At 45.0% G+C, this 20,895-nt stretch overlaps 1 protein-coding gene across 6 annotated transcripts in view; it reads left to right on the top strand.

Moving 5' to 3' along the window:
- DPF2 (double PHD fingers 2) overlaps window positions 1-20,895 on the top strand; it is a 45,712-nt gene that overhangs the window by 10,415 nt on the left and 14,402 nt on the right. For 3 of the 6 annotated variants that reach the window (XM_073351849.2, XM_073351848.2, XM_073351852.1), the window contains 5 exons: window positions 2,653-2,760; window positions 4,188-4,351; window positions 15,846-15,938; window positions 18,437-18,515; window positions 19,966-20,007. In XM_073351849.2, coding sequence (XP_073207950.1) covers window positions 2,653-2,760; window positions 4,188-4,351; window positions 15,846-15,938; window positions 18,437-18,515; window positions 19,966-20,007 — 486 coding nt within the window. Of the gene's footprint in view, window positions 1-2,652; window positions 2,761-4,187; window positions 4,403-15,845; window positions 15,939-18,436; window positions 18,516-19,965; window positions 20,008-20,895 lie in introns of all 6 variants that reach the window. The other 3 variants (XM_073351851.2, XM_073351850.2, XM_073351847.2) reach the window with 2 other exon arrangements.

Here is a 20,895-nt window from a genome sequence, read left to right as displayed (position 1 = left end):
AGGAAAAATCACTTTTATAGTGCTAATGAGGCCAGTGTAATCAAGGTGGCCCATTTCAAACAGTTGACAAGAAGGTTTGAGTATCAGCAGAGGGAAATTAGTTTTTGTTGTCACCCATCCAATCCCAGTCTTTATTCAGGCCTAATTTGATGGTGTCCAGTTTGCAAATTAATTCCAGGTCTGCAGTTCCTCTTTGGAGTCTGTTTTTGAAGTTTTTTTTTGTTGAAGAATTGCCACTTTTAAGTCTGTTGTTGAGTGTCCAGGGAGGCTGAAGTGTTCTCCTACTGGTTTTTGAATGTTATAATTCTTGATGTCTGATTTGTGTCCATTTATTCTTTTGTGTAGAGACTGTCCGGTTTGGCCAATGTGCATGGCAGAGGGGCATTGCTGGCACATGATGGCATATATCACATTGGTAGATGTGCAGGTGAACGAGCCCGATGGTGTGGCTGATGGTGGTTAGGGCCTAAGATGGTGTCCTATCTGAAAAGTCACAGGTGGAGGCTAAGACGAAATCCCTTAAAGGGCCAATTCACCCTGTGGTACATGGGCATAACGCTTGCTGTACTTTATAAGTGTTCAGGTGAGGAAGGAGTGGGGAGGCTCTTTGGTTTTGGTTAATGATGGAGAAGCTGTTTGCCTCAAAGTAACAGGAGTACATTTCTTTTACAGTTCTCTTATCTTTCCTCAGCTGCTTTTGCACCTATCTTCCATCATGCACAGTGCTGAAGACCTACCTGTTTATTGTCTTGCATGAATAAGTTCAGCGACCTTTTGTATTCAATGGAGTGTAGTGGTTAGAGCCAGGAAACTGGTAGTCAGGACTCCTGGATTCTAGTCACAACTCTGGAAGCCAGTTGGGTCTAGTTACTATAGCAAGGTGAGTGGGAATTAGGACATCTGGGTTCCCTTCCTGTCTCTGAGTAGAGAGTGTGACTTAATAAACCATGGCAACTGAAAACTGGGGCTGCTGGTTTCTGTGCCTGACTCTGGTACTAACCTGCTATGAACTTGAGAAAATATTCAGGTTCTCGGTGTCCTGGGATCAGAACTGTAACTTGTGATCTCATCAATACATGTGGGATCAGTGTGACCTAGTGGCTAGAACATTGGATTGGAACTCGGGAGACGTGGGTTCTGTTCCTGGCTCAGCCGCTGGCTTGTTGGGTGATCTTGGGTTCCCATCTCTAAAATGGGTATAGTGATACTGACCTCCTTTGTAAATTGTGGTGTTATTTTATACAGCTCTTTGACAATACAAACTTTGTTTAAGTCATGAGGAATATTATGTTGGAACATTTAGTCTTAGAACCTAACTCTGTATTAGGAAACGCAGAGAAAGCCCTGACATCCCCTAACCTGCAAAAAGAAATGTGTGTGATGGCGTTTATATGATGCTACTACCTGTGGACCACAATCAAGAATCAGAGCCGCACTGTGCTAGTACCTGTGTGGACAAGCTGCAAAGATAGCTCCTGCTCCAGAGAGCATGCAGTCTTGGTATCACAGGACAAAACCGACAAAATGGGGTGAAAAAATAATACTTCGATTGGAAGCTTTTTGTGGCAGGAACCAGTGTTTTGTTCTACCCTGTACAGCACCTAGCACCATGGGGTCCTGGTCCATGACTGGGGCTCCTAGATGCTACTGCAATTCCAGTAATAATGTGAACTGGACAGTCTCTACGTAGAAGAATAAATGGACACAAATCAGATGTCAAGAATTATAACATTCAAAAACCAGTCGGAGAACACTTCAATCTCTTTGGTCACTCGCTTACAGACCTTACATCCGATGAAGTGAGCTGTAGCTCACGAAAGCTCATGCTCAAATAAATTGGTTAGTCTCTAAGGTGCCACAAGTACTCCTTTTCTTTTTGCGAATACAGACTAACACGGCTGTTACTCTGAGACCTAAAAGTGGCAATTCTTCAACAAAAAAACTTCAAAAACAGACTCCAACAAGAGACTGCTGAATTGGAATTAATTTGCAAACTGGATACAATTAACTTAGGCTTTAATAAAGATTGGGAGCGGATGGGTCATTACACAAAGTAAAACTATTTCCCCATGTTTCTTCCCCTCCTCTCCCCCCCCCCCGCCCCCCACTGTTCCTCACACGTTCTTGTCAACTGCTGGAAATGGCCCACCTTGATTATCACTACAGAAGGCCTCTCCTGCTGGTAATAGCTCACCTTACCTGATCACTCTTGTTACAATGTGTATGGTGACACCCATTGTTTCATGTTCTCTGTGTATATAAATCTTCCCACTGTATTTTCCATTGAATGCATCCGATGAAGTGACCTGTAGCTCTCAAAAGCTTATGCTCAAATAAATTTGTTAGTCTCTAAGGTGCCACAAGTACTCCTTTTCTTTTTGCGGATACAGACTAACACAGCTGCTACTCTGAAATCTGTGTGGTAGGAACTCTCTTGCTATATGATTGTGCCAAACACAGTGGGGCCTTGATCTTGGTTGGGGCCTCTTGGTGCTACTGTAATACTAATAATAACTTAGGGTCTTATCCTGAGGGGTGCTGGGGTTAGCCACAGTCACCATTGATTTCCACAGGCAGTGCCTGTACTCATCGCTTTGTGGCATCAATTTGTCAGAGAATATCAGATTTCAGGCTTTCTTTTGTGTTTTAAAGGTTTAGCCTCTGGTCAGCTCTACTCCTACCCAGCTCGCCGTTGGCGGAAAAAACGCCGTGCTCACCCGCCGGAGGATCCAAGGCTTTCCTTCCCTTCCATCAAACCAGGTGACCCTTCCCTTCCCTCTGATCTCTGTTCGCAATGCAGTTATTAGGCTCTTCTCGTGAGCTATTTCACCTCAGGTTATTGCCTGTGATATTAGGGGAGTGGTCTCGATGACCCAGGAGGTCCCTTCCAGTTCTGAATTTATATATTCTTCTCTCGGGTTGACGATGCAGCCTCACCCATGTCACGTCCATACTGTGCATAGAGCATGGTCAGAAATAACCTCTTGACATTACTGAGCTCCATAAATGCCACAGTTACACCAGCTAGGGTAGAAATCCTCCATTGTTGGCATTGTATGGGTTGTGGCATTCATGGCTGAGCTCAGCGTAGCGAGAACTTGAGCAGTCAACTGCTAGCTCTACTCGTCTGAGCTGCTCCTGTGGGCTGCTGATTTGGGACCATTGCAGGAGCAGGGAGGGAATGTATGTTTGAAGAAGCTGCCTGTTGCTTTACCCCACATGGACACCTTTTCAGTGGGGAATTGGAGTAGATCAGTGTTCTGCAGCTTTCCCCAGTTTTTTACCCCGTGGGTCTCTAGACCAGTGTGGGAAGCACCAAGGTAGGATAAACATAGGAGAGATCCACTGTCCTTTGGGATCTAAGCCAACTACTAAGCATCTGGTCTTGGGGAAAATACCCCTCCCTCATAAATGTTGTTGCATAATTGTGTATTTTGGAAGGAGTACATCTTCCTTAAAAGGAGTACTTGTGGCACCTTCGAGACTAACAAATTTATTTGAGCATCCGATGAAGTGAGCGATAGCTCACGAAAGCTTATGCTCAAATAAATTTGTTAGTCTCTAAGGTGCCACGAGTACTCCTTTTCTTTTTGTGGATACAGACTACATGGCTGCTACTCTGAAACCTGTACATCTTCCTTAGGAACATTTGTTGATGGCCAGTATTGGAGAGATGATACTAGTCTAGATGGGCTCATTGGTCTTATCTAGCATTGTGGGATAGGGGGTGGGGTACCAGGCTAGATGGGTCCATTGGTTTGATTCAGCATTACAGGGAGTGGAAGGGTAGCAGGCTAGACTGACCCATTGTTCTGATCCAGTGCAGTTGGATGGTGGAGATCCTAGAGTAAGTGGTTCTGGGCATGGCAGGTAGATCGTGGCACTGGACTAGAAGAACTGTAATGATATTTTCAGAGTGCCAGTGCAGTTCAGGGTCCCATCTGTGCTACAGAATCAAGTATATTGCAGAACTCATTTGCAACATTCCTGATACCTGACATTGTAACTCTGTCCCACAGTGTAGACAGGTCCTAATTACATCTCCAAATTGTGCTAATGCCTTGGATGTGTTTTCTCCCTTGCACACAATTAGTTGATTTGGTGGTATAATTGTGACCTAGTAGCATGGAGAACCTACTTCTGTTTTTTTTAGCTTTTGGCTATAATTTTCTTTCCCCTTTCTACAGATACTGATCAGACCTTAAAGAAAGAGGGGCTGATCTCCCAGGATGGCAGCAGTCTGGAGGCTCTCCTGAGGACTGACCCCCTGGAGAAACGCAGCCTGCCAGACCCGCGCAATGATGACGACAGCCTCAGCGAGTTCCCTGTCACCAACAGCCGTGCGCGGAAGGTACGGCAGAGAGAGGGCATTCTCCCCTATGTTGCAAGAGGGAGCTTCATGGTAAAACACAAATGTCTCACTGTTAAAGACAAACACAGCACACTTTTTTTCTTTCTCTTTCTTCTGTCTTGTTAGGCCCCTCTCTGACTGCTGTTTTGTGGTTAGGGTGTATGTCTGTCTGTCTTTCAGCGGGGGATGAAGACCTGGATCTATGGAGGGACCACTGAGCACTCAAAATTTTGAACCCCTGGTGGGAGCCTGCCATTGGGTGTGGGGAGCAGGAGGTAGCAGTGGCAGAGCAGGAAGCCAGGAGTGCAGTGAACTATTGGATTTGATTTCTGGTGGTAGAAAAAGAAAAACTCTTTCATTTTATCCAGGCCCCATTTTGGCTTAATAGAGAGGATGCATGTGTAGCGCACTGGACCGGGACTTGGGAGACCTGGGTTCTGTTCCTTGGTCTGCCACTGACTCTGCTCTATTAGAGCTAGCTACTAGTATTACTATGAATTTATTGGTTTCAGAGTAACAGCCGTGTTAGTCTGTATTCGCAAAAAGAAAAGGAGGACTTGTGGCACCTTAGAGACTAACCAGTTTATTAGAGCATAAGCTTTCGTGAGCTACAGCTCACTTCCTCAGATGCATATCGTGGAAACTGCAGCAGGCTTTATATATACACAGAGAATATGAAACAATACCTATTCCCACCCCACTGTCCTGCTGGTAATAGCTTATCTAAAGTGATTTCCAGCACAAATCCAGGTTTTCTCACCCTCCACCCCCCCACACAAATTCACTCTCCTGCTGGTGATAGCCCATCCAAAGTGACAACTCTTTACACAATGTGCATGACAATCAAGCTGGGCTATTTCCTGCATAAATCCAGGTTCTCACATCCCCCCCACCCCCATACACACACAAACTCACTCTCCTGCTGGTAATAGCTCATCCAAACTGACCACTCTTCAAGTTAAAATCCAAGTTAAACCAGAACATCTGGGGGGGGGTAGGAAAAAACAAGAGGAAACAGGCTACCTTGCATAATGACTTAGCCACTCCAAGTCTCTATTTAAGCCTAAATTAATAGTATCCAATTTGCAAATGAATTCCAATTCAGCAGTTTCTCGCTCGAGTCTGGATTTGAAGTTTTTTTGTTTTAAGATAGCGACCTTCATGTCTGTGATCGCGTGACCAGAGAGATTGAAGTGTTCTCCAACTGGTTTATGAATGTTATAATTCTTGACATCTGATTTGTGTCCATTTATTCTTTTACGTAGAGACTGTCCAGTTTGACCAATGTACATGGCAGAGGGGCATTGCTGGCACATGATGGCATATATCACATTGGTGGATGTGCAGGTGAACGAGCCTCTGATAGTGTGGCTGATGTTATTAGGCCCTGTGATGGTGTCCCCTGAATAGATATGTGGGCACAGTTGGCAACGGGCTTTGTTGCAAGGATAAGTTCCTGGGTTAGTGGTTCTGTTGTGTGGTATGTGGTTGTTGGTGAGTATTTGCTTCAGGTTGCGGGGCTGTCTGTAGGCAAGGACTGGCCTGTCTCCCAAGATTTGTGAGAGTGTTGGGTCATCCTTTAGGATAGGTTGTAGATCCTTAATAATGCGTTGGAGGGGTTTTAGTTGGGGGCTGAAGGTGACGGCTAGTGGCGTTCTGTTATTTTCTTTGTTAGGCCTGTCCTGTAGTAGGTAACTTCTGGGAACTCTTCTGGCTCTATCAATCTGTTTCTTTACTTCTGCAGGTGGGTATTGTAGTTGTAAGAAAGCTTGACAGAGATCTTGTAGGTGTTTGTCTCTGTCTGAGGGGTTGGAGCAAATGCGGTTGTATCGCAGAGCTTGGCTGTAGACGATGGATCGTGTGGTGTGGTCAGGGTGAAAGCTGGAGGCATGCAGGTAGGAATAGCGGTCAGTAGGTTTCCGGTATAGGGTGGTGTTTATGTGACCATTGTTTATTAGCACTGTAGTGTCCAGGAAGTGGATCTCTTGTGTGGACTGGACCAGGCCGAGGTTGGTGGTGGGATGGAAATTGTTGAAATCATGGTGGAATTCCTCAAGGGCTTCTTTTCCATGGGTCCAGATGATGAAGATGTCATCAATATAGCGCAAGTAGAGTAGGGGCTTTAGGGGACGAGAGCTGAGGAAGCGTTGTTCTAAATCAGCCATAAAAATGTTGGCATACTGTGGGGCCATGCGGGTACCCATAGCAGTGCCGCTGATCTGAAGGTATACATTGTCCCCAAATGTGAAGTAGTTATGGGTAAGGACAAAGTCACAAAGTTCAGCCACCAGGTTAGCCGTGACATTATCGGGGATAGTGTTCTTGACGGCTTGTAGTCCATCTTTGTGTGGAATGTTGGTGTAGAGGGCTTCTACATCCATAGTGGCCAGGATGGTGTTATCAGGAAGATCACCGATGGATTGTAGTTTCCTCAGGAAGTCAGTGGTGTCTCGAAGGTAGCTGGGAGTGCTGGTAGCGTAGGGCCTGAGGAGGGAGTCTACATAGCCAGACAATCCTGCTGTCAGGGTGCCAATGCCTGAGATGATGGGGCGCCCAGGATTTCCAGGTTTATGGATCTTGGGTAGTAGATAGAATATCCCAGGTCGGGGTTCCAGGGGTGTGTCTGTGCGGATTTGATCTTGTGCTTTTTCAGGAAGTTTCTTGAGCAAATGCTGTAGTTGCTTTTGGTAACTCTCAGTGGGATCAGAGGGTAATGGCTTGTAGAAACTCGTGTTGGAGAGCTGCCGAGCAGCCTCTTGTTCATATTCCGACCTATTCATGACGACAACAGCACCTCCTTTGTCAGCCTTTTTGATTATGATGTCAGAGTTGTTTCTGAGGCTGTGGATGGCATTGCGTTCCGCATGGCTGAGGTTATGGGGCAAGTGATGCTGCTTTTCCACAATTTCAGCCCGTGCACGTCGGCGGCCGTCAAGAACACTATCCCCGATAATGTCACGGCTAACCTGGTGGCTGAACTTTGTGACTTTGTCCTTACCCATAACTACTTCACATTTGGGGACAATGTATACCTTCAGATCAGCGGCACTGCTATGGGTACCCGCATGGCCCCACAGTATGCCAACATTTTTATGGCTGATTTAGAACAACGCTTCCTCAGCTCTCGTCCCCTAAAGCCCCTACTCTACTTGCGCTATATTGATGACATCTTCATCATCTGGACCCATGGAAAAGAAGCCCTTGAGGAATTCCACCATGATTTCAACAATTTCCATCCCACCACCAACCTCGGCCTGGTCCAGTCCACACAAGAGATCCACTTCCTGGACACTACAGTGCTAATAAACAATGGTCACATAAACACCACCCTATACCGGAAACCTACTGACCGCTATTCCTACCTGCATGCCTCCAGCTTTCACCCTGACCACACCACACGATCCATCGTCTACAGCCAAGCTCTGCGATACAACCGCATTTGCTCCAACCCCTCAGACAGAGACAAACACCTACAAGATCTCTGTCAAGCTTTCTTACAACTACAATACCCACCTGCAGAAGTAAAGAAACAGATTGATAGAGCCAGAAGAGTTCCCAGAAGTTACCTACTACAGGACAGGCCTAACAAAGAAAATAACAGAACGCCACTAGCCGTCACCTTCAGCCCCCAACTAAAACCCCTCCAACGCATTATTAAGGATCTACAACCTATCCTAAAGGATGACCCAACACTCTCACAAATCTTGGGAGACAGGCCAGTCCTTGCCTACAGACAGCCCCGCAACCTGAAGCAAATACTCACCAACAACCACATACCACACAACAGAACCACTAACCCAGGAACTTATCCTTGCAACAAAGCCCGTTGCCAACTGTGCCCACATATCTATTCAGGGGACACCATCACAGGGCCTAATAACATCAGCCACACTATCAGAGGCTCGTTCACCTGCACATCCACCAATGTGATATATGCCATCATGTGCCAGCAATGCCCCTCTGCCATGTACATTGGTCAAACTGGACAGTCTCTACGTAAAAGAATAAATGGACACAAATCAGATGTCAAGAATTATAACATTCATAAACCAGTTGGAGAACACTTCAATCTCTCTGGTCACGCGATCACAGACATGAAGGTCGCTATCTTAAAACAAAAAAACTTCAAATCCAGACTCGAGCGAGAAACTGCTGAATTGGAATTCATTTGCAAATTGGATACTATTAATTTAGGCTTAAATAGAGACTTGGAGTGGCTAAGTCATTATGCAAGGTAGCCTGTTTCCTCTTGTTTTTTCCTACCCCCCCCCCCCAGATGTTCTGGTTTAACTTGGATTTTAACTTGAAGAGTGGTCAGTTTGGATGAGCTATTACCAGCAGGAGAGTGAGTTTGTGTGTGTATGGGGGTGGGGGGGATGTGAGAACCTGGATTTATGCAGGAAATAGCCCAGCTTGATTGTCATGCACATTGTGTAAAGAGTTGTCACTTTGGATGGGCTATCACCAGCAGGAGAGTGAATTTGTGTGGGGGGGTGGAGGGTGAGAAAACCTGGATTTGTGCTGGAAATCACTTTAGATAAGCTATTACCAGCAGGACAGTGGGGTGGGAATAGGTATTGTTTCATATTCTCTGTGTATATATAAAGCCTGCTGCAGTTTCCACGATATGCATCTGAGGAAGTGAGCTGTAGCTCACGAAAGCTTATGCTCTAATAAATTGGTTAGTCTCTAAGGTGCCACAAGTCCTCCTTTTCTTTTTATGAATTTATTGCTGCTGTTTCCCTGACTACCAGTGGAGGAGGGAAGTATTATAAGAGCATTGTGAACTAGTGAGTAGAGCACTGATCTGGGGTTCGGGAGGACTGGGTTCTGTTCCTGACTCTGAAACTGGCCTGCTGGGCAGCCTTGGGATCTGCTGATAAGCACTACAGAAGCACAAGGTGGTGGTGTAATAATTTAGCTGTGTTATTTTGCATTGGCCCAAAGTTTTAGCTTGCAGGTTCTCAGCCACTAGCAGCTGAAAAGAAAAGTGGGGTAAGGAAGGAGCTGACATCAATTAAGCACACGATCATGATCAATATCGTGGACCGTACTATGCTCTGACTTCCCCCCTGGCCCCACTGCCTTTTGCCTCCTAAACAACAAAGGTTCAGTACAGGGAACCCTGCAGTGATTTTTGCTATGCTTTGGGATGTCTGCAGAGAAATAAATGTTCCCAGGAAATGGGAACAAGCAAGGAAATAACAAAGCACCCTCTAAAAAAAAATACCTGTTTCAAAAATTTCCATTGTTTCCAATCAGGGCATTTGTGTAATCTGCAGCAAGAGTGGAGCTGTAATTTTAAGAGATCTGCAAAAGGAGAATAAGGACTGTGCTCATGTGGTTTGGTTTTTTGTTTTTCCCTGTGTTATGATGGAAAAGGAGCCCTGAAAGTGATTATTTTTTTACATTACAGATTTGGGTGTTTGTATGTATTTACAGGGCCTTCATTATCATAGTATTGGTTTGCCCCAAAGAGCTTCATACTTAGGTAAACAGCAGCTCTGCCCTTCCTTGTTGGATACAAATACTCCAGCTGACGGTTTAAATTCCCTCTAAGATGTGCGGCTGCGCAGCTGCCTATTAAGCCCTGTGCAGGGGCTCAGGGCTGTGGTGGGGAGAGGCGGCCCCAGCTGGGAGCTGCCGCAGCGGGGAGGGGGCTGGGGGAGTACTCTCTCCCCACCGTAGCCCCTGGGCAGCCTGCACCCAAAACCTCTCATCCTGGGCCCCACCCCAGAGTCTGCACCCAAACCCTCATCCCTGGCCCCACCACATGAATTTTTTTATGTGCACATGTATGAAGCTGATGTGTCACACATCACCTCCATATTGGTGCACCTAACAATTCATTCTGCACATGGATATAAAAAATTAGGAGACACTGCTAATAGGGCTGCTGTCTACTTCATGATGTTACCATTTTTTATCACTGATAAAGAGCATGTTAAAAAGTAATTAGGGCTTTTAGTGATGTGTTGCCCAGGATGAAGTAGTTGGAAACCACTTTCCATTCCACCCCTGTTTTCCCTTTTATTCCTTTTGGAGCCCAGGTTGGTGATTTTTGTTGTTTTGTGTTTGTTGTCTCAAGCAGAAGCCCTGTGACTGTGGTCGCTACTTTACTTCACACCTATGGGCACAAGTTCAATCTGCAACTGATTGCCGCAATCCTGACTTATGTGGCTGTGGTGCAACAGTAATTAATCCCACCTTTGTGGTAGCATGAGGATGTTCACTTGGTGCTTAAGTTGTTTCATCCTTGCAGCCTTATTTTATGGGGAGCCATGTGTACTTGGTTTTATATTTGTAGATACTTGTGCAGCCAGACTTGTTCGTTTCTTTTGAAGTGAGTTTTTTGGCTTGGAACTGGTGCACCTTGTGTGAATTCTTCAGCGGATAATACTTTGTCTTGATCCAAGTTTATGGAAGCCCTTTACGAGAACAAGCCCTCACTATACCCATATAAGTATAGGTAAGAGGTGGCTATGTTATAATAATAATATCTAGCTCTTGCAAAGCACCATGTTCACTCCTGGGCTCATGACAACTCACTGCTGTACCCTCAGTCGGGTGCAGAAGACAAAAGGGTTTTATTTAACAATCGCCCCCTTCAGGCAGGGCATTATTTGCACTAGTCTTACTCAGTACCCAGAGGCAAGACAGGTAGCAAATCAAAACTGTAGTTCTGTGTCAAGCCTACCTTTCTTCAGGGAGGTTCTGGCAGGCAGCCGTCTCTAGTCAGCTCCTCACCAGACTTCTCTTACAGAGTGAGAGTTTGGAGGTCTTTTTTCCATCCTATCCAACTCACAACAGAGCTGGGCTTTTCCCATTTTCCATTAACCCCTCCGTCTGAGCCTGACACCTGTTGCAGATATAGCAGAGGGGGCTGACTGAGCCTGTAGCAGCACATTAACCTTTTCCTGGCAATGTGGGATTTATGTGCCTCATTGCAAGCACCTGCCATCAGTAGATCACAAAATGGGGTACTTTCATCCACCCCTCACATGCAGCCATCTCTGTTATGGAATGCAGTGGCTGTTTACAAAAGTTTAGAGCAGGAGCAAAGAGCACTGTATCCAAATGGAACAGCAAGGGGATTAAGGGAGACAGAATGGAATTACCCTAGTTGGGATTTAGCCAGGATATAACCCTTATTGTTATAAAAGTTCCATGGGACCTGTAATGCCTCATAAGCAATGGGAATTTTATTTTCCTTGTCACCTGAAAAATGGTAGCTCTGTGCCTCCTTCTAGTATTCTGGAGGGCTTGGGATCAGTAGCTCTAATGTGGAGGAATGCCGTCTGCTGAGTTGCCCACACAGTTCCTTTCATACAGCACTGCCCTGGTATCTTACTGAGGCACTGGGGTCAGCACTGACTTGAAGGAGGGCCCTCTACTGAGTTGCCCTCACTACTCATTGTAGCACTTTGTGCTCACTGATGTGTCCCTCCCTGTTGTATCAAATATAGTGTTTCTCTGCTTTGGAGCTCTACTATTCAGATATTGCCCTTGCTGATGTGATCTGATGTGCGTTCCTTCACAGCGTAAGATGGCCAGCATACAAGAACCTTGGGGTTGGTCCTTCTGTTTGCCTCCGCAAAAAGGAAGTATTGGGTTCAAACCTTCCATTGTAGTCTGGGTTGATTGATTCCACAGCTGTGGCGTGATGGTGGGGTGTATGAGCTGGTGCCATGCTTTGAATTACATTACACCAAAGTTCCTTTCTTCCTAATCTCTGCATCATCCCTCACCTCTTCAGGAGATGAGGCTACTAAGCCCTATGTACTAGCCCATGCTCTCACTCACTGTATAACATGTTAAAAATAACAAAAGTAATACCTAGTTCTTCTGTAGCATGTTTCATCAGTAGTATTTTACGGAGGAAGCAAGTGCTATTATCCCCATTTTACAGGTAGGGAAACTGGGGCACAGAGTTGAGGGGACTTGCCCAAGATCACCCAGCAGGTCGGGGCAGAGCTGAGAATAGAACCCTAAGTCCTTGTCCAGTGCTCTATCCATTAGGTGGCTCTGACCAGAGTCCAGGGCTGCTTGTGAGCTGTAGCAGCATGTGTAAGGCTCCTCTGTTTAGCTTGTGCAATCACTGCAATGCTGTGTTTAATTCTGCTGTTGTGGAAAGTTAATATCCTGGGAATCCTAGAGTCTCCCTCTGTAAAACATCAAATATTATCTTTTGTTAAAGATTTCTCCCCTTCCCCACCCCAACTGAAAATTAACTTTGGATTCTAGGAACTTTTTTCCCATAAGGAGGGTAGAATTTGCTGTGAAATGTAAATGAGGCCCTCAAAGCCACAGGGGGCTCTGCTCTTCGTCATCTCCTATTGAACTGCTGAATCTATATTAAATGCATTGGCCAACCTCCAGGAACGCCTCACATACCAGGGCCCTACAAGCCTAGTAAGGATTGGAGCTGAATGGAGAAAATGTCTTCAGCGTGCATTTTGTTCTTATCCTTTACCCCATTGTCAGACTAATTTTTGTGGAAGGAGGGTTGGGGGTGGGAATTTTCCAGCTGAAAATTTTGCAGATTTACATGTGTAAAAACTGCTTTCACCTCTGCCTGGGTATTTTCTTTTGCATCATTGTCTTGGTCATTCCTTTGTCATCCAGTGAGAGAGGGGATGGTTTAGTGCATTGAATATCAGGTTGGCAATAACTTACTTGGTTCCGTAACGATGCAATGCATTGCCATAAATGTTCCAGTTTCATGGGTCTCGGTTACCAGGACAAATTGTAATGGTTACTACTAGTTATTATTTTGGTTGCTGTTGGCCAGCTAAAAGCTTGGCCCCATTGCTATGCACTGAACAAACATACGGAAAGAGACAGTTCTTGCACTGAAGAGCTTAAACAGAGGCATCAAAAGGGGATGGGGCTTGGCCAAAGTCACACAGTAGGTCAGTGAAATAAGACCACAGATCTCCTGATTCCAGTGCTCTATCTGCTACGCTGCACTGCAGAGCAACTATGTTAAACAGCCTTAGAGGAAGACTTGCTTGAAGTACATGTTAAAATCCCAGGAGGGTTGGCTCTGTTCTTTGTCCTTCTCGGGCAGATAAATTGAGTTGTATACAGTTCATTGTGTGTAGGACCTTAAATTCCAAAATATTTTCTGGTCACAAAATATTCTGTGGCTCTTTCCATAAGAGTTGAGGTCTTTGGCCAAATTCCAGTTCTCCCTCCTGGATTCCCAAATGCACTTTCAGGCAGATGCATTCTTACTCTTGTCCTAAACTGTTGGGGTTGGTTAGTGTAAATAAGGAGTAACTCCAGATGAAATTGGTAGGCTGGTGTGAAACTGATGTCACAGTAAACCAAGGCAACTGCATTCCAGACTCCTTTGTGGTCTGGCTTAGGGCATCTCCATTCAGGTCTTGGAGCAGGAACCTGCATTCCTCTCCCTTCTTTCTGGAGATTTAAGCTACAATTTCCTCCTAAAACTCACTGTGATCACCATAGCAAGATGGAGTTTAGTTCAGCTCTTGCTGTCCTGCTCATTCCCAGGGACAATGACAGAGTTTAGTGACCAGCCATCCTTCATAAAGGAAGGTATTTATTCAGAACCAAAAACACTACAGAGAAAACATATCTTGAAAACCATAAATATCTTGCACCCATGCTGTTTTACCAGGTGGTGTTCATCTTCCACCTGAGACCCTGTAAGGTTTCAGGGTCCCTCAAACCTTTTGTCTGGGTTTGTTCCTCTTGGGTCCAGGAGCTGACATGAAACTATAATCAGAGTGACAACCCCCCCCCCCCCCAAAAAAAAAAAAAAAAAAGCATGCTGTCCGTCCATTCTGTACATTTCTCAGTTCTCTGTCTGCTGGTTCTCAGGAACCTGTCAAAAACAGTCTCTGCAGTTTGCCCCCATGCTATGGGGATCTTTAGAGAGTTGCAGTAATTATCCCTTAATGTTGTTAGTTTCTGATAGTTCATTTATGCTAAGTGACTTCCCCTGAGTCACTGTACTGCTTGTCTTGTTTCAAGAGAAAAGTTTAACCCCTTCAAACTTAGTAGGCAATTATATAATGTGAGAAGGGAAATTGAGTCATACATTCTTTGATAAAAATAAATCAGAAGTTTCCCAGTTCTCCACAATCAGAATCTGCGTTACATCGCAGAGACAGCTGCAACTTAGCGTTGTGTGAAGCAATCCCCCTCCATGCTCCATATAGGGACAAAAGGTGCTAAAGAAATGTATTATCACGGGAACTTCAGTGTAAACAATATTTTTCTTTCTAGGCTTTTATACAGCACTCTTTACGATGGTGTCTGTGTTATATATCCTTTGCATGGGACTGATTTTTTTTTTTTTTTTCTTGTATCACAGCAGCATCTGGAGGCCTCATCAGGGCCCTATTCTCCCAGGTGTTGTGCACATATTGTGTTAGTTAATGGGACAATCTCTATTTGAAAAGTTCTGTATAGACAAGACAGGCAAAGTGTTGGGTTGAAAGTGAGAAAGTATTATCCCCATTTTACTGGTAGGGAACTGAGGCACCAAAAGATTAAAGCTCCAATCTAACCAGTGCCTAACTTTAAAACCGTGAGTAGTCTCATTTAATTTGTCATGTAAATAGTGCCTAGGAGCCCGTTGTGCCTGGGCCCTGTACAAACATAGAGCAAAGAAATGTCCCCTGCCCCAATGAACTTAACGTCTGAGTGTAAGACCAGAGAACACGAGTGGACACAACAAACGGACTAGGGAGCACAAGCAAACAATGAGACCATGATGGGCAGTGGTCACAGTAATCCATAATTAGCCACCATTACTTATACTCTGTTTGTTACAATTAAGTACTTTGGGGATAGCAAAATCTGCTACACATTGTATCATCCCTACTTCCTCCATCCAAGCATGCATTAAAGGAGAAGGCAATCACTTTTGTGTCTCTTCCTCTAATGGTGAGAATAGAGAATCTGCTCCATAGTAATTAATTTTTCTCTCTTACTCCCCTAGTAGGGCATTTTTGTAGGGCCTTTTCCAGTAGCTCCCAGTTTGGGATGAGCAGTGTTCCTTGGCACTGCAGTTCTCTCATCAATGAGTCTGTTCTGCAATAAGGTTCTTGGCTATGATGTTTTATGTGCCCCTGGATTAAATTCCTGCACTTTTAAAAAAAAAAAATCACTACTCGGTACTTAATGTGTGGCTAACTTTAAAAGTTTCATGCAGAATTGGGGACTGAGAGACTCATCCAAGGTCCATAATGGATCCAGGAGCTGAGGGCCAGGTCTTCTGAATCACAGCCTGGTTCTGTAACCACAAGACCAGCCTTCTCTTTGGTGTGATTGGGAGTAAAATGTACCTGAAAATTCCCACCCCCTCATATATGCCACTTACTCCTCCCTGTGTGTTTGTAGCTTCTGGTGGACATCCCTCAGCCAGGTTCTAACGTCACTGTCCATTCTCCATTTCTTTCTTTCCCAAACCATGCCAAGTTTTTTTTCCCCCCTACAATAAACCCTCTCCCCTCTACAGCGGATCCTTGAACCTGATGACTTCCTGGATGATCTGGATGATGAAGACTATGAAGAGGATACACCAAAGCGACGAGGCAAGGGCAAAGCCAAGGTAATGCCAGCTGGATGAGTTATGGTGTTGTGGGTCTCGATGGGCCCAGCCTAGTGACTGTGCTGAGTCTGCCCTATGAATTTCTCCTGAAGTCTGATATACCAATGCTCGCTGTAAAGGCCTGTCACCATTAATGTTTGTGATCATGTTGTAAACCATTTTCAATACTATGTATATCCACACCCAACACGGTTACAGAACACGTTGCCACAATGTTAAGAAATAGGGCTGGGATTTCCAAAGAAGCCTAGGGGAACTCAGCTGAATTTCAGTGGGATTTGGGTACCTGGCTCCCTGCTTTGAAAACCCTAGGCTGGTTGCCCAGCCCTTCCCAAACCTCCCACTGTCTCACTACGACTGGTGCTAGCAATGCCAAGAGCCTGGATTAGACAACATCATGTGCATTTTTGCCATCATGTCATCAGATAGGGTCTAGATCAGTGGTTCTCAAACTTTTGTACTGGTGACCCCTTTCACATAGCAAGCCTCTGAGTGCGACCCCCTTATAAATTAAAAACACTTTTTAATATATTTAACACCCTTATAAATGCTGGAGACAAAGCAGGGTTTGGGGTGGAGTCTGACAGCTTGTGACCCCCTGGGGGGTCCCGACCTCCAGTTTGAGAACCCCTGGTCTAGATGATGCAGCAGTTGAAATGTCCATTGGAGTTGCACTGATGAAGGTGGGACATACATACTACAGTCTCACAGTAGACCAGTCAGGAGAGCGCTGAAGCAATTGCTCAAATGCTGTTGCAATGTTGTCTGGAAAGAATTTTAATGAGAACTCACCTGTGGGTTAGATGTTCTGGGTGATTACTACTGCTGGTTCACTTCTTTTTCAGTTCCATAGACTTTATGGCTAGAAGCAACCATTAGATCATCTCGTCTGACCTCCTATATAGTACAGGCTATTTAATTTCAGCCAGCCAATCACTCCTGCAGTGGCCACATTGACTTCAGTTAAGCCAAAGCATTTTAGTCCTCAGGAAACTAAACTGTTGTGTGCTCCAGGAGAGAGGGAGGTGCCACCAATGCTTAATGGTAGGGAATTAATTAGGTGAGACATGTCCAGATGATCCTGGTAGATGATCCATACCTCATGCTGCAGAGGAAGATGAAAACCTCCTGAAGTCCCTTCCAGTCTGTCCTGGGGGAATATGCTTTCCCAACCCCAAATCTGGTGATCAGTTAGACCCTGAACATTTGGAAAAGACACATCAGCCAGGTGTGAAAGACACAGGATCCTCTGAACCATCTCAGAGTGCCAGTCCACCCCAATGGGTGTCCTCCAGTGGCTGATCTCGGAGAAAGATGGAAGAAAACCAAAATAGATAATAGAGTATCGGAGGGAAAAAAAATTCCTTCCTAACCCATGCAGGGCTGAAGCCCTGAAGCATGAGTTTAGAGAATAGTCATTATTATGCTATCACAGTCTCTGTCTCATGTTCAGAAAATGGGAAAATCTCTCAAGGGATAGTCAGACTCTGGTAGCTGGGCTGGATCAACTGGGTAAATAACCACGTCTTAGTTCACTTTAATGTGGTTCTTTGAATTTCCTGAGAAAATCTGATTGTTTTAATCTGTGACCCACTTTGTGTTGGTCTCCAAGGCCAGTTCTTGCCTGGCATGTGATCTACTTGAATGTATAGATAGTTGAGTAGTGAGTAGGAGGGAGGTGATTGATAGCTGGTGAACATGCATGGAGAGACTTAGGGTATGTCTATGCTACAATTAAACACCTGTGGCTGGCCCAAGTCAGCTGACTCAGACTTGTGGGGCTCAGGTGGTGGGGCTGTAAAATTCCAGTGTAGACATTAAAGCTTGGGCTGGAGCTCTGGCTCTGGGACATACTCTTAAGAGGGTAGGCATACTGAGTGTAGACATTCCCTAAAAGGTCTGTGTAGCTTATCAAAAAGGAGATTTGAAAAGTGAATTGATTTAGGGTGTATATGTCCTTTACAGGGAGAAAATCCCAGTTTACTAAAGGGGTCTTTAACCTATTGGAGAAAGGCAGAACAAGAACCAATGGCTAGATGTTAAAGCCAGACAAATTCATATTAGAAATAAGGCACACGTTTTTCACAGTGAGAGTGGTTAGCCGTTGAACAAACTCTCAGGGGAAGTGGGGAATTCTCCATCTCTTGGTGTCTGCAAATCCAGACTGGATACTTTTTTGGAAGAAGCTTTAGTGAAACCCATGAATTGAGCCCAGTAACTTGTGTAATTGGCCAGAATTCTCCAGTCTGAGTTACACAGGTCAAATTAGATGATCTAATGGTCCATTCTGGCCTTAAAATCTATAAATTATCTTAGGCAAAGACCACTAAGGGGCGCTATTTGATTGCTTATTTTGTTAGCTTAACTACAGGCATGCAGGAGCCCCTTTGACTAGTCCCTTATGGACTGTCAGCTAGTTTGGTGGCATAAGAATGACTAAATTCTAGAAGCAAATGTCTTGGCGATGGCACTTTACTGATATGTTTTCTGGTTCCCAGGGTAAAGGCGTCAGTGGTGCTCGGAAGAAGCTGGATGCAGCCATATTAGAAGATAGAGATAAACCTTATGCCTGCGACAGTGAGTATGAAAAACGCTTGTCTCCCTGTAGTCTGTACTCTGGGACCAACCTGTCTCCAATGTATTTGCTTTTGGAGTGAGCTTTTGAAGGGAGTAGTGTTCCAGGATCCATTGGGGGCAGGATGTGATTTTTGCAGGGGTGTGATAGTCATTCAAAATGAAGGTGGATCTGAGAATATTTAGAGGACTTGTAAGTTCCCCCTTCTTTGTTTTTACTGAAGTCATAGCCCTAATCCAGATCTGTCATTTCTGCTGGGTGCGGAGAATCCACAGTTTGTTTGTTTTTTTCCTGGAAGGACACATGCAATATCTGGCATTGGGGGTAGGTTCTCCTACTCCAGCAGAATGTTCACTAAGCAAGGAGGCCATTGCAGATGTCTGGACTGCATGAAACGGCTGGTCACTCCGCTTGCATTCTTGCAACACTTTAGCCTGCACCACAGGTGTGAGCGGCATTTCTGGCAGCAGTGCCAACATGTTACTTTTTTGTTCGGCTGCAAGGAGCTGTCAGAGCTCCATATTAGTGTCCAGCCAGGGTCTCTGAATCTAATGGTGAGAATTGCCTCTTGATTGTATGGGTATGGGTAGTGGGGAGAATGAACACGGAGGTCTCATTCCCACTAACCAGGGTTCCTGTCTTTGATTTCTAGGTTCAGTCTGTTTTATGGGCCTGGAAAAGCCCTACCCACCCTTCCCTATGCTATTCAATACATGACTCAGCTATCTGTTTGCTGCAGGGTTTGTGGAATCCAATTACTTTGTCCTCTCCCTCTTCTCAGACCTCATAGTTCAGCTGGAGGGCAGGGATCAATTCTGTCCTACTGGAGATATAGTCGCTGCTCTGCTGATTGTTGTCCTAAAGACCTTTTGGTCCATGCTCTGGCCACGAAACATGGTTTTCATGCCACATTTGTGGTGTGGGAGAGCTAATTTTAGCTCTAATGGGATTCAATTTCAGTAATTTTATTGGCAACAGAAAGGCATACTAGCCCTGCCGGGAATGAATACATCAAGCGCGTGTCTAGGGCAAGTAAATGGGATTTCTATGACGTCCCTGTTGTGTGTGACTCCGTTTCTGATTTGGTAGCAGCCACTACGTCCCCCAAGAACTCGTCCCATGCTGCCCCTTGCAGAGTTCTATGCTGTTATTTCCTTCCTAGCTGTCAGTGGGAATGTCACTGGAAAAGCTTAAGCAACCCAAGGGAGCGGCTATTCCTGCAGTTCTGAACTTTAAATTGGCAAAAGAATGTACAAAATCCTGAGTTTTTGCAGTTACTTCTCTCTCTCCTTCCTACTGTCCTGGTAGAATTGTCACCAGTTTTTTAAGAAAACTAAGCAGTATTTTTTCCTATTTTCTCCTTTTAAAATCACTCTGCTCTCTGTTGCTTGCCATGTGTGTGACCTATGGTGTGTTCACCTTTTTTCTCATTATTCTCTTTCTGTATTTCAGATAGTTACAAACAAAAGCATACCTTGAAACCTCCCGACCGAGGTAGTCCATTCTCTCTGTCTGCTTTTTTTTATTTCCTCCTGACTTTGTTCTCCTGGAATGTTAGTTTTAAAACTCTTTGGAGTGGGGTCTCAATCCAGAGCACCAAGAAAAATCAAACCAAACCGCCACCACAGTTGGCACAGATTGGCTCTCCTGTTGCCTTAGAGGCCATGGATTAATGGGCCATGGAGACTGAGCTTCCCCTTTCACTTTGGCCAGGGTTTTCAAACGTGACTGGTAATCTTGGGTTGCCCAACCTGAGCGTCCTTATTAAAGGGACCTGATTTTCAGAACATTACACTAAGGAGGACCTCCTGGTTCATTGAGTCCAGTCTCTGCTATCTCAGGCAGCTCTGTCATGTTAGCCTGATCATAAACTTATCAAGTTCCCTTGTCAGACTAGTTGTTTTTCAGAGGTTGGGCCCACGCACTTGCTTAAAATCAGGCCCCTCAAAGATGTCTCAAACAGGGTATTCAAAATTGCTAGTTGCTTTTGAAAATCTTCCTTCTTGCCCATAGTGCGGGGAGAAATATGCCCAGCTGTTCCTGGTGCTGTGGATGCAAAGAGGCCTCACTGTCTTGGGATGTCAATCTGGCCCTTTTCGCCAGCAGTAAATTCATGTGATAAATCAAACCCACTCTGGAATGGCTGAGGCATGACTCTTTTCCTTCAAGGAATGCCAAAGTATATTGCTACTGGAATAGGCACTGTGCTTTTACTCTGTCAGAACCCGGCCATGTCAGACTCTGGATGAGGGTCAAAGGTTATCAACTGCCATTGAGATTTTGTCTCAAATATATGTACTTAAAAAAAGCATGATTTCTCTCCCTCTGTGATGGTGCTGGCTAGGCCTCCTCTGAAACATAAGGACCATCTTTATACTAGGG

This window comes from Lepidochelys kempii, chromosome 7 (assembly GCF_965140285.1).
Source record: "Lepidochelys kempii isolate rLepKem1 chromosome 7, rLepKem1.hap1, whole genome shotgun sequence".
NCBI classification, from domain to species: Eukaryota; Metazoa; Chordata; order Testudines; family Cheloniidae; genus Lepidochelys; species Lepidochelys kempii.
The sequence above is the reverse complement of the archived record's forward strand: the minus strand, read 5'-3'. Positions and strand labels throughout refer to the sequence as shown.